Source organism: Triturus cristatus, chromosome 1_2 (assembly GCF_964204655.1).
Source record: "Triturus cristatus chromosome 1_2, aTriCri1.1, whole genome shotgun sequence".
NCBI classification, from domain to species: Eukaryota; Metazoa; Chordata; class Amphibia; order Caudata; family Salamandridae; genus Triturus; species Triturus cristatus.
In genome coordinates, this window is record NC_140580.1 from 57185549 (window position 1) to 57198373 (window position 12825).

The 12825-nt window shown below is 45.7% G+C and overlaps 1 protein-coding gene across 1 annotated transcript in view; it reads left to right on the forward strand.

Moving 5' to 3' along the window:
* LOC146866767 (olfactory receptor 5V1-like) overlaps positions 1-9325 on the forward strand; it is a 53517-nt gene extending 44192 nt beyond the window's left edge. The window contains exon 2 of the mRNA XM_085614512.1: positions 8383-9325. Coding sequence (XP_085470638.1) covers positions 8399-9325 — 927 coding nt within the window. The 5' untranslated portion in view covers positions 8383-8398. The remainder of the gene's footprint in view (positions 1-8382) is intronic.
* Positions 9326-12825: the final 3500 nt, after the last annotated feature.

The following is a 12825-nucleotide window of genomic DNA, read 5'->3' on the forward strand; positions in this document are numbered from 1 at the left end:
CGCCTTACCCGGTTTGAGAGCTCTGATCGCTTGCGCAATTTCGTCATTAGTCATCTCACTGTCTAAATAGCTCCGATCGTCGTTGGAGAGAGACGGGAGTCCAATATCTTTGAGGAGGTCAGCCGAGTCCGTCTCTCCAAAAGACGACTGCGACTTATATACCTCGGTATAGTGTGCCGCAAATTTCCGGGCTATATCATCCGGTTCTGTGACACTTGCTCCCGAGACGGTCCCAAGTTCGGGAACAATGCGGTTAGCTCTCTCCCTCTTATCCAACCAGGCGATAAGTCTTCCAGCCTTATCTCCCCATTCGTACACTCTACCGTCTCTCTCCCTTCCCCAGGTTTTAGCACATTCTGTAACAAGGGCCTTATACTCATCTGTTTTTAAGCGCAAAAGGTGCTCAGCCTCTGGGACATCCTCCCCTCCCACCTCCACCTCCAGGCGTGTTATGTCTTTTTCGACCTCCTCAAGCTCCTTAGCATTTTCCTTCCAGACTCCAGCTACCAGGGAGAGGGCAGCCCCCCGAATGACAGACTTGAAGGCCTCCCACAGCGTCTGAGGGGAGTCCACCGAACCCAGGTTCTCACTAAAATAGTAATCAATCGCTTTCTGCAGGCCCCTGCGAACCGACGGGTTGCGGAGATACCACGGGTTAATCGGTGCAATCATATCAATTCTGCGATCCCCAAGTACTATTTTGGTCCATACCGGTGAATGGTCAGATATGCCTCTCGTCAAATGGCGGACCTCTCGCACGTGGAGTAACTGAGAGGCCGGTGAGAGCAAGTAGTCAATACAGGAGGAGCTGTGATGAGCTCCCGAGAAAAAAGTGTGTTCCCTGTCCCCGGGGCGGAATGTTCTCCAGGCATCAGATAGTCCGAATGCCTCAGTAAAATCAGGAAGCCAACCATTTGAGGGTCCCATGGCCCGTGGGGGCTGGCGATCCAGATCCCCGGATAGCACAGCATTGAAGTCGCCTCCCACCAGGAGAAGGCCCTCCGGCAAAGCAAGGAGCAAGGTGCCCAGATCCGTAAATGTTTGTGCCTGCAGTCCCGGTGGTGCATATACCGATGTCAGGTTCACCAATCTCCCCTTCCACTGCCCCGTGAGTACGATATATCTCCCACGCGGATCTGCCTGTATAGATTGGGGTGAGAAGGGGAAAGAGGCTTTTGCCATGATGCCCACTCCCGAGATCCACTAGTGAATCCCGCGTGGGCTAAGAGCTTGTATCCCCATCTGTTTAGGGCTTTGCACATATTCCCCACCAGGTGCGTTTCTTGAAGGAGAACCACATCCGGGGAGTGTGTTTTGATATATTGCAGAACCACTGTGTGTTTCACCTTGTCCCCTAGCCTATTGACGTTCCAACTGAGCAAAGAGAAACTTTTATCCCAGTGTGACCCCATGGTGAAGTCCTAAAGTAGTGCCGAACCTCACAACCCTAGATGAAGATGAGCCCATATTCATAGCCATGCACATTGTTAAAGCCGATTTAACAATGAAAAACAACTCAAACCCCCCAAATCCTGTCCCAACACCCTCCTCCCTGCATCTTGGGCAAGAACCAGCCCATCAACAAATTTGCAGAGTGCCTGTCGCCCCAAAAACTGGTAACACAAAGTAAATATGCGGAATAGGGGTCTCACCTGCCCGCCCACAACCCCCCTCCCCAAAATACAAAAAATTATACATCACATCAGTCCTGTCTGAGGAGACCACCCCAGGGCAGCGAATAAGGATATACTGCTTGCATCGCTGGCATATTCAAGTTCGCAGTGGGATATTTCCCACCGGATCTGCCGCAGCACCTCCAGCGCTCCCACAGGTCACAGTCTAAGAGTGAGCTACTCTCGAGCCTATAGCGCACCCATGATATTGGGCCCCGGGCTCAGCAAGGGGAATGTTCTCCGTCTACTCTCATGCACACCAGCCAGTCTGCCGCCACCTCTGGACGATCAAAAAAACAGGTCTTCCCATTTGTCTCTATCCAAAGCAAAAAGCATAGAATACTTCAGCCCTTTGTCACTCAAAGTTCTTTTAACCGCTAAAAAGGATCTTCGTTGTCTCCGGACGGCCTGGGTGAAATCCGGAAAGAACGTCAAAGTGTGGCTCAATGGTTAGAGCGGCAGACCCTGAAGCAGAGCTCTGGTCAGGGACCAGGGTTCGATTCCTGCCTCGGCGGGGCTCGGGCTCAATTTCCTCGGACCTGTCTATTCTCGCCTCGGTGCCTATTCTAATCACGGACCCCACGCTGCAACTCTGGGCAATAGCTTGCTTAGCCTCCACAACGGCCCCAACAGCGCTAAGGATGCCTGGCTTCACCCTGGGGGTGCCCAGGAGTGGACACTTCACAGGGAAAGCCAGGAGGGGTTCCACAACGGTATGAGTATCAGCGCCAGGAAACCGCTAAGGCGACACCGCAAGGTGGCTGTCTGGTGACAGTGCGCTCTATAAGTACCTTGACATTTACATTTACATTTAATTCTTGAACTTAAGTGGCGGCGAGTTTCTAGCATGCTGCAATATCACGTCTCTGTCTCTGAAATTGAGAAGTCTCACTAGGATAGGTCGGGGTGGATGTCCCCGGTTTTGATCGACCCCTCGGCACCTGATGAGCACGCGCCACCACAAAAAACTTGGACAGGCCCCTCGGCCGAAGATGGTTAAGGACCAGGTCCTCAACGAACAGGTCCGGCGTCTGTCCCTCCGATTTTCCGGAACACCTATGATGCGGACGTTGTTCCTCCGCGAGCACCCCTCAAATTCATCCAGTTTACTTTCTGCAAACTTCTTGAAGGTGTGTAGCACCTGGACTTCGGACTGTAACTGCGAGACGTCATCTACCAGACTCTGAGTAGTTATCTCTCCAGATCTTTAACTTTTTCATGAGTCTTGGCAAGATCCGCTCTAATCAGGGTCACCTCCACTGTGATGGCGTCAGTGTGCTGTTCCATGGAGGTACGTACTCCTGCAATGGCCTCCATTACATCTTTCAGGGATATTTCAGGGAGCGTACTCTCCGTCCCTCCAGCAGACGCCAGCCTGGCCGGTTGCTCGGGGTTCAAGCTCTTGGGGCATGCATATTTGTCTAACTTGCTCTGCTGCGTCGCTTTCGCGCCCCTACTGCTTGCCATCTTGATGTTGTTGAGGGCTGGGTAATGATAGGTACCTTTGTCCACCGTGCTTCCAGCAGGAGCAGGCACAGGAAAGTTGCTGACCAGTTCGGGGGGACCAAGTCTACTGAATCTACACCACCGCTGTGCCTCTTGAGGGTTCCCGAGGGTGAGGATGCAGGAGGAGAAGTTTTCTGCACAGGCCAACGGGCCCAAGGCTCCCCCATGGCAGTCACACTGGGCAGCTAGTAATGCAGCACACTTTTCCAGGTCCCTACTGACAGCATGCGGGCCCATCTCGAACCCACTCCGGTTGGCTCCAGTAGGGACAGATGGACTCTGCGAGGGAGACACCACACCGCTGCACCGTTGTTGATTCCACGTGTGTGCTCCGGGAGTGCAGTCCACCGTGCAGCCAGTCGCAACCGCTACAGGTGGTTAGCTGGTCAATGCAAGAGGGTCTGCTTCTCTGTGGCTTTCACCCTGCCATTGCCACTCAAATGCCCCAGGGAGTCACGTGCCAGTTAGAGGATGTATCAACTCCGGTCAATTTGGGCAGGGCTCACCTTAATCTCTCACCGGTTGGCACTGGCTAGGTCAGGCGGGCTCCTCGGGGCAGTCCTCAACTGCTGCTCTCTATATATTGCACTTCTTCACCTTCGGCGCGCTGTCCCCCAACGAGCGCCCGGGCGGTGGCGCGCTGCACTTCTGCGACTCGCGGACCAGGCTGCAAGCCGTGACCTCGATTTGTTGCGTGCCCGCCTCACTGCACGCTCAGAGCGGCCCAGCAGTCACTCCAGGCTGTGGTTCTTGCCTGCATGTAGGCCGGAACTTGCCGCGGGCTTCACGTCATCTCCTTGCCACATCCGACGATGGCGAGGCAGTCGGAGGGTGTCACGGCACCTGGGGCAGTCCGTCCCACAGACAGGACACGGATATTTAGGGCGGATGGAGGGGTTTAGGGGCAAGGCGCTGCGGAGCTCTCCTTCAACGCGGCCATCACGGAGACTCGCGTAGCCCCGCCACAGATATTTTTGATACATTTTTGTAGTGTGTCTGCTGAAGGGTTAGGGTTCTGGATTGGCCACTGGTATGATTTCTTTACTCCCAGTCTGTCCTCTTGGATTCTATACCTGCTTTGATCACTGGAGATCACTGGAGTGGCCAGAGATACTTTTCCTCATTTTTGACCATTTTTCCAATTTGTCTGGGGAGAACCCTTGCTGCTGTTCAGGCAATGAGATCTCTTCCTTGGAGTATTAGGGGCCCTGGGATGACTAAAGATATTTCCTGGATGTTACTGTTATTTTTCGCTGATATCTACTTGAGGTCTTTTTGCAATCTTGTTCAGTGTGATACGTGGTGCCCGAGGTGTGACAAAGACCCTGGAATGGCCACAGATGTTTTCTTCTACTTTTCCAGATTTTGTCCAGTGTGCCTGTTAGGGTCTTGAATGTGTGATTGGTCATTTAGCTTTCACATGCAGGCACCTCACATTTTCTGAAACATTTTCAGTGTCTGCTAAGGGTTTAGGTGTTTGGGACCCTGGGGTGGCCACACACATTTCCTGACGTTTTCTATCATTTTTCAATGGAATACTTTGGTTTTGTTAATGCCATGGGCTCTCAAGGGGACACAAATATGTTTTCAATTTTCTTCCATTTCCTAGTACGACTATTGAAGTCTTGGATGCAGTTCACCTCAGGCCCTAATATTTTGCCTGATTGTTCTGTCATTTTTCTGATCTCTCTGCTGGGACTACATGAGTGCTAGGAGCCCTTGGATAGCCACAATAATTTTTTACTGGATTTCTGCTATTCTCAGTGTCTCTCCTATGGTTTCTGTGTGTGATAGGGAAACTAGGGTGGCCACATGTATTTTCCCAGATTTTTGTAAAATAGTCTGTGTTTGTTCAGCATAAAAACACAATAGTGACGTCATGTTTTCAGTTTGCGATTTTTCTTTTACTTGTTTACATTCGATTATCTTGTTGTGGTGACCGTTAGTTCAGATAATCACTCAACAACCCCTTAAGGATATGAAAATGATGGCGATGCACAAGGAGACACAGTTCTCTGTTTTTATATCAGTACAACGCCCCCATGTGTCTGCATGAGCTACTACTACTAAACACAGGGATGTGAATATTGATTAAGTTAGCCATGCCATCAAGAAAAATAATAAAACGCTTATCACTGCTATGGTCACCAAAGAAAAGAAACAAATGAACAAAGTACAGTAGAAGCCATCCATTGAGTGGTGTAAAAATGGGAAACTGTCTAAAAGGGTGGTGCCTAACTACCTCACATTTTCTTTGTTAGAAAGACAGTGACTTTTTGCTGAGACCATTTTTCCAAAATGAAACTTTCTGAGTAGGAACCAGATGTGGGCAAGGCTTGGCAGGTAGAAAGAATATCTTTGCTATGTGCCATAATCTTGAAGTATATTGGGAAGACATATTTGGCATACTGCGAAGATGTCTAAGTATCAAACACTGCGCCCATTAGCAACCACTATTATGAGGTAGATGCTTGAAAAAGATTTGAGCAGGCTTTATACCGAAGGAAGCTTAGAATTTAGTTTGACCTGTCATCTTCTCGCTTTTTTATTGTATTGCTCTTTTGTTTCTCTTTTTCTCTCAGATGCATTTGGCTATTCTTTTTCTGCTACTGTGTATATTACATATATGTATGGTAATTTGAGGGTGTGATGGTTTGCTGCCTGCATATACAATAAAACATAAATCTGTCCACTAAAGCAACAAAACATTCAAAGCCACAATAACATGCATGCAAAAGCGCCTACCATCAGCTAAAATTCCTGAAAGGAATTAACAGTTTCATCCTTGAATCAGACTAGAAATCAGTAGAACAAGCCCTACTTCCCTCTAGGTGTGATGATGGGATGCCTTTGTGCATTCATCTTACACCACTGTAGCTGTCCAGCTTCAGCTCTGAACAATTATGGGCACATTTACAAGCCCCTATCGCCACCAGAATGTCACTTTGAGTCACTTTCTGATAGCGATACAGACTTTACCTTATTTACAAAACAGCGTTAAGCCACTTAAAGTGGCCTAACACTGCCTTGTGAATAAGGCCCCCTTTTACGCTATACTTAGAGTGAAAAGGGAGAGCAATGGGTGTTGGGGTGGGCGTTCCATCGCTACAGCCATTGATTTTCACTCTGCCCCAGATCTACAAGGGTGGCATAAATCTGGGGAATTGCCAAAATTAAGACCAGGGAAAACCTGGTTTTAACATGGTGAAACAAGTAGAAATGCTTTATTTCTTCTTGTTTTTGCTGTTTCTATCTGTGCTGCATTGTGTCGCACACATAGAAAGAGCAAAACTCCATTGATTATTTATGTGCAGGAAGATATCCCATTCCCTACCTGGGCATAAACAATCATTAAAAAAAATGAGGAGTTGCAACTTTTATATGCAGCACACATAGAAGTTACAAAATGCCATTTCCGATTGTTTATGTGCAGGAAGGTGTCCCTTCCTGTAATTAAACAATCCTTCACCTCAACCCATTCAACCTTGCACTGTGGTGCAAGGGTGCCTGCATTGACGCTAGGATGCTAAATTTAGCACCAGCCCATGGACAAAAGCAAGGCTGCACCGTATTCTTGTAAATATGGTTCAGCCCTGCATTTCAGATGTAGGCAGCGATAAACTAACAAGGTTAACGGCGTGCTCCATCAATCTTTTTGTAAATATGCTCCTTAGTTGTATAATGCAAAAGGACCTTCATGTAGGAATACTCAAATACCTAAAAAACACAAGTGTAGTTCTTAATCCACCTCTCAGCCCAGACAACAAAATTCTTGTTTCTAGAAATTCCTATCTTCAGAAAACAATAGAGAGCTTTACTGGACTAAGCCTATAGTTGTATACAAAAAACACGCGGGCCTCCTATTGAGGTGGAACTGCTGAATGTGAATCCCTACGCTCCTCCTATTTCCCATCAGATTAGAACAATGTACCCCTTGATGTACTATTTGGAATGCAATATGTATAGATTTTATACTGACCATCAGTTCTTTATATTGACATATTTACACTTTTGCTTTTATAATTGTTGTTTGTGATTATATTTTTATTGATTGTCCATGATTATCAATATTGCTTTCTGTAAAGTGCTCAGACCCCACGGAGATATGATTTGAGCAATATATAAGGGCTAATAAATAAACAATGGTTATCTAAATGATATTTGATGCAAAAGGGTGTCTGAACACGGCTTTTTGTTAATGCTGATTTTATCAAGAGTTGCTTTCCTAAGCAGGAGTAAGGAGGTGGCGTTGTGGGGAGAGAGACTAGGAAGCCAGTTCGTCAAAGTAGTAAAAGGAGTTGGATGGTAGAGATTGGAAGCTCTAAGGAGAGTGTCAAATGGATAGAATAGGAGGCGCTATTGATTGGGGGCACTATTGAGGTGGAAGCAAAAAGACTAAGGGGTAGATTTACAAGCCACTTGCGCCTCATTTACGCTGCCGTTGCCTCACTTTTGTGACGCATTGGCGGCGCAAATCCTGTGCCATGGTGCGGGGTACTTACAACGTGACGCATCTGGGAGATGCGTCATGTTGTAAAGCCCTGCGCCACATGTAGGCGTTCCTGCGCGGGGGGGCCGTTCCGGCGCAGGAACGCCTCCTAAAAGTGGCTGAGTGAAATCTACAAGATTTCACTCAGTGACTTTTAGGCCCATGCTGCGTCAAAACCCTGCACCTGCCTGAAGCAGGCGTAAGGATTGACGCAGCATTAACAAGATAGGGCCCCCCAGACTATTGCTGGAGCTGCGTCGCGCTTACGATGCAACTCCAGCAATGCGCCACTTTTGCGGCACAGAGGCGTCACGCATCTCTGCCGTTTTTGCCCCATGGTGCGCCGCATTGTAAATGCGGCGCATCCATGGTGGCGGAGCTGTGGCGCACAATAACTGGCGCATCCCTGTTGATATGCAGGGATGCGCATGTTATTGTAAATATGCCCCTAAGTATGGGAACTTTGAGATTTTAAGGCAGTGGGCGAAATACACCTTCTTAAAAATGAGATACAATGTCTCCTGTTGATGTTTACATTACTGTATGTGATACGCGCTGACCCATTGCGACATTGCACTTTGCTTACTTCAACTCGGTGCTGCATATGCAGTGTAAAATGTACTCATAGAAAAATATATATGTTTTTTTAATGAGATATTAATCTATAGTAAATGAAGAGGTCCTTCATATTCATGTTTCCATTCTTTCCTATAGATGAGCAGCTGAAGGCATGAACAGAAACAATGTTACACGACTGGCCGAGTTTATCCTCGTCGGCTTTTCAGATGACCCGAAGGTGCAGATTGGACTCTTCGTTGCATTCTCCATCACCTACACAATCACACTGATAGGGAATATCCTCTTGGTAACACTAACAGTGCATGAGGTAGCACTTAAAACTCCCATGTACATGCTTCTTGCAAACCTGTCTCTTCTGGACATATTTTTCACTACTGCTACTGTCCCTAAAATGCTCTATGGCTTCCTGGCTGAGAAGAAAAACATTTCCTTTGTTGGATGTTTTATACAGATGTATTTTCTCCACTTTCTGGGCAGTGCAGAATGTTTCCTCCTGACTGTCATGAGCTTTGATCGCTATGTGGCTATCTGCTTCCCGCTGCGCTATACACAGGTGATGAGCGCACACGTCTGTCGACGTCTGGCCTTTGCAAGCTGGGTCAGTGGTCTCCTGTGTCCTGTTGGGCACACGCTCTTGGTTTCAAGCTTGTCGTACTGTGCCTCTAACAAGGTGAACCACTATTTTTGTGATGCACCCCCGCTACTGCAACTGTCATGCTCTGACTCGACCAGCTCTGTACTGGAACTTTTAACACTTGCAGCACTTGTGGCAGGGGGCTCGTTTCTGTTAACACTCACATCTTATGTCTGTATTATTATATCAATTCTAAAAATTCGTTCTGCAGAAGGCAGAAAAAAGGCCTTCTCTACCTGTGCTGCTCACCTGACTGTTGTGTCCATCTACTTTGGTACTATAGGCTTCATGTATGTAAGGCCAAAATCCAGCTATTCTCTGGATCAGGATAAACTCATTTCAGTTCTGTACAATATCCTGACCCCTATGTTGAACCCAATGATTTACAGCTTGAGGAACAAGGAAGTAAAGAAAGCTTTGAAAAAACTCTGTGGGTTATTTTAATGTTTAGCGCATTGCGAGATAATACATTTCTCTAAATCACCTACAACCGATTGGCAATTCTCAGCAAACATGAAGAGTTATTAAGTGCCTGGAAAGATGTACCATTTTATTATAACATTAACAAGTATTTATTTCTTTATTTCTTTATTAAATTTCTAATTTTTATAATGTTTTTTTATATAAACAGCACAGAATTATATGACATTAAAACGTGAGGGTTAATCAGATCTTCTTAACAATCTAAAAAGAAAACAGAATTACATCCTGCTTCACAAAGCAGTTTAGAGAGGCACATAAAAATCACAATTTATCCAACAGAATTTCCAAACTGCAAAATTTATTATGACTAGCAATAACAATAAATTCCCCCGCCCACACAATCAAATAATTCAGGGGCCATTAAGAGCCTGAGACTTCTTCCAACTCAAAATAGGAGCTCAGATGCGCCTACCCAACAGTCTCCCTCTTTTACCCTTTCTCTCATAAATAGCTCTTTCCAAATTAAACATTGACAACAGCCACTCGAGCCACTGCTGGAATGCTGGGGCTACTGGGTCTAGCCAGGCAGAAGCGACGCATATCCATCCATAGCCAGGAAAAGGAAGCAATAAGATGGGTCTTGCACTCCATTACTGCTAACCCCGAGAAGTATCAGAGCCGGGGTTAGCTTAACTTTCACGCCCAATGTCAGATCAAGAAATTTCTCGATGGAGTTTATCAAGGTTTCAAGATGTGGACAGGACACAAACATCTGAGCTAGATCAGCATCCGGTGAGTCACAACGAGGGCATCTAACTCCTACCTGCCCCCCCCATTGTGCAGTCCTCGCCGAGGTGTAATAAAGTGCAAAGATAGTCTTATAATGCTGGGCTTAAAGCGCTGCCGAGCACACAACCGTCTGACCCAGTTCTAAGGAGTCAAGAAACTTCTCTGGTTCTACACCCAACCGTTCAGCCCATTTTTCCCCATGTTTTCCCAGATCATCTTGCTTGAGCGCTACTAATTGAGCATACCTTATCTTTATAGTGCAGTTCCTACCATCTCTGATAACATCAATGACTTTGCCATTGAAACCTCCCACCTTCTTGCTAAAAAAGCTTCGTAACTGCAGATATTTAAAAAAAATTACTCCTTTCAAGGCCAAACTCAGTCTGAATATCACCTCAATTGACGGATTCCGTCCGTCCATATTAGATCCCCAGCATTCCGAACCCCCCGTCTCGCCCACTCTGCCATAGTTACATCAGAAAAAGTTCCAGGAAGCAAAGGATTTTTATACAGCTGAGTATAGCAATTAATCCTCCCAAGGCCCGTCTTCTTTTTAAGTGAAGCCCAGGTTTTAAAAGCTGCAAGCAAGGTCTTGAATTTTGTATTCTTATAGTAGCTAGGCTCGCTAAATTTCATAAAGCAGTTCACTGCTTGTTCGCCAAGCAATAGCTTATACACATCCGGGAGCCCTGCTTCGGCCCAGGGATCAGTAGGGCAACCACCAAACAAGCTACTCATATATTGGAGAGCCGCCACCCAATAATAGGTTTTAAAATCAGGGATGGCGAAGCCACCTCTTTCCCTAGGCAGTGACATAAACCTAAGAGCCCTCCTGGTTTTCCCATGCGCCGAGATAAACCGATTTACCATATTCTCCAGTGCCGCAAACCAATGTTTTTCAAATTCTAAAGGAATTGCCCTGAACAGGTAGAGTATTTTAGGTAAAAACACCATACTTACCACATTGCAGCGGCCCACTATTTATTTATTTCTTATATTTAATAAGTTGTCCCATTGTTGTCTTTCAGAAGTTAGGTGTGTGGAACTTAAATTCCACTGAAGTCCAATGTTAACAACCAGGTTCTGGCTGGGACAGAAAAGAGGCCTGGTCACCAAAATGAAGGTAGCCCCTGTTATATGAACTTGATAGCTAAGCAAGCATTTGCAATGTCAATAGGTCTGTTTTTTTAATGAAAAGTGCCTTTGAGTCACTGATGGGTTTAGGCACTCAATATGTCATAATACATGTAGTCTGGCTCATATCTTTTCACTCACTCATGCACAAATTCATTGATCAGCTGACTCATTCTTGCATTCATTCTATGACATAACTGCAATAAAATACACACAAACTCAACAAAATATGTGCGATAAATTAGAAGTATACACGTAGAAGAAAAAGCATGCTGCCATCTAACCACGCTAGGCATATGCTTGCAATAGCAAAACTAGACATAGCAGTGGGTGCCCATCTTGCAGAGGTATTGCAAATAGTCTCTCATTGTTTTAAAGTTCCAGAATGGCACTACATTTGGAACTCAGGAGTTGGCGATCTTGAAATGGTAAAACAACGATACACTAAAGACAACTGCATTCCATAATGGTCTCCTGGTTTAGAGAAAGTAGCCACTTGGGATGCGGCAGGTGAAATGTGTGGCAAGCAAACAACACGTAGGACTCTCTGGAGAGCTGTAGTATTGTTTGAAGAAATTTTAAAATAAACAGAGGAGAGGCAAAGAAATGTAGAACCATAAAAGGAGAAAACTGTAAACTAAAAGACTGGCTCACCAGCTCTGACATTAAGCATAATCATTTTCAAGTGTTTGTACTGTCATATACAGGGCAAGAGCGCCAATGGCTGGTGTGGGCTGTACCATTACCCCATGCAATGACGTTTCCATGTGTTCATATTGGCAATGTATGGATTAGTGTTACTGTAAATATGTTTTGATTCAAAATCATAGAGACATGCTATGCTTGGGGCAAACATGCTACCCATCGATGTTCCGTGTGTCTGCAAAAAGTATTGATCCTCAAATTGGAAACAATTCCTTGTAAGGGCCATGTGTGCGCAGTCTTGTATGAAATCTGTGGGTGTGATGTAATCCCATGGTACTTCTTTCAGTAGTGTTTCAAGGACCTTGATGGAGGCTTCTTGCAGGATGCTTCTTTACAAGGCCTCCATGTCTAGAGTTATGAATAGATCAGTTTAAAAATCAAAGACAATATTTTTGATTGTGTTGAGCGGGTCCTTAGTGTCTTTGATGTATGAAGGCATCTGTGTTCCCAATGGTGACAGAAAATGGTAGGTAAATACAGAAAGTGGCACAAAGAGTAATCCAATACTAGATACTATTGGTCTGCCAGGAGTGGGATGTGTAACTTTGTGAATTGTTGGTAAAATGTAGAAATATGGTTACCTTAGGGTTTTTTTTACATTGAAAATGTCTGACCCCTGGTTTGTTACAAAACCATTTTCTTTTGCTTGGTATACCATGAACTGTATGCCCTCCATGATATCTTTTGTGTTTTCTCTGTCCAATCGTTTGGAATTTCTGTGGTCATTCAGAAACTTCAAGCATTCTGTACGATACATTTCTTTTGGGAGAATTACTGTGCCTCCACTCTTATCAGCTGGTTTTATAATGATGTTGTCTAGGGCATCAATTTCTACCACTGCTGTCTGTTCACATCTGTTGAGGTTGTGGTAGACATGAGTGTTGCAGTCTCTC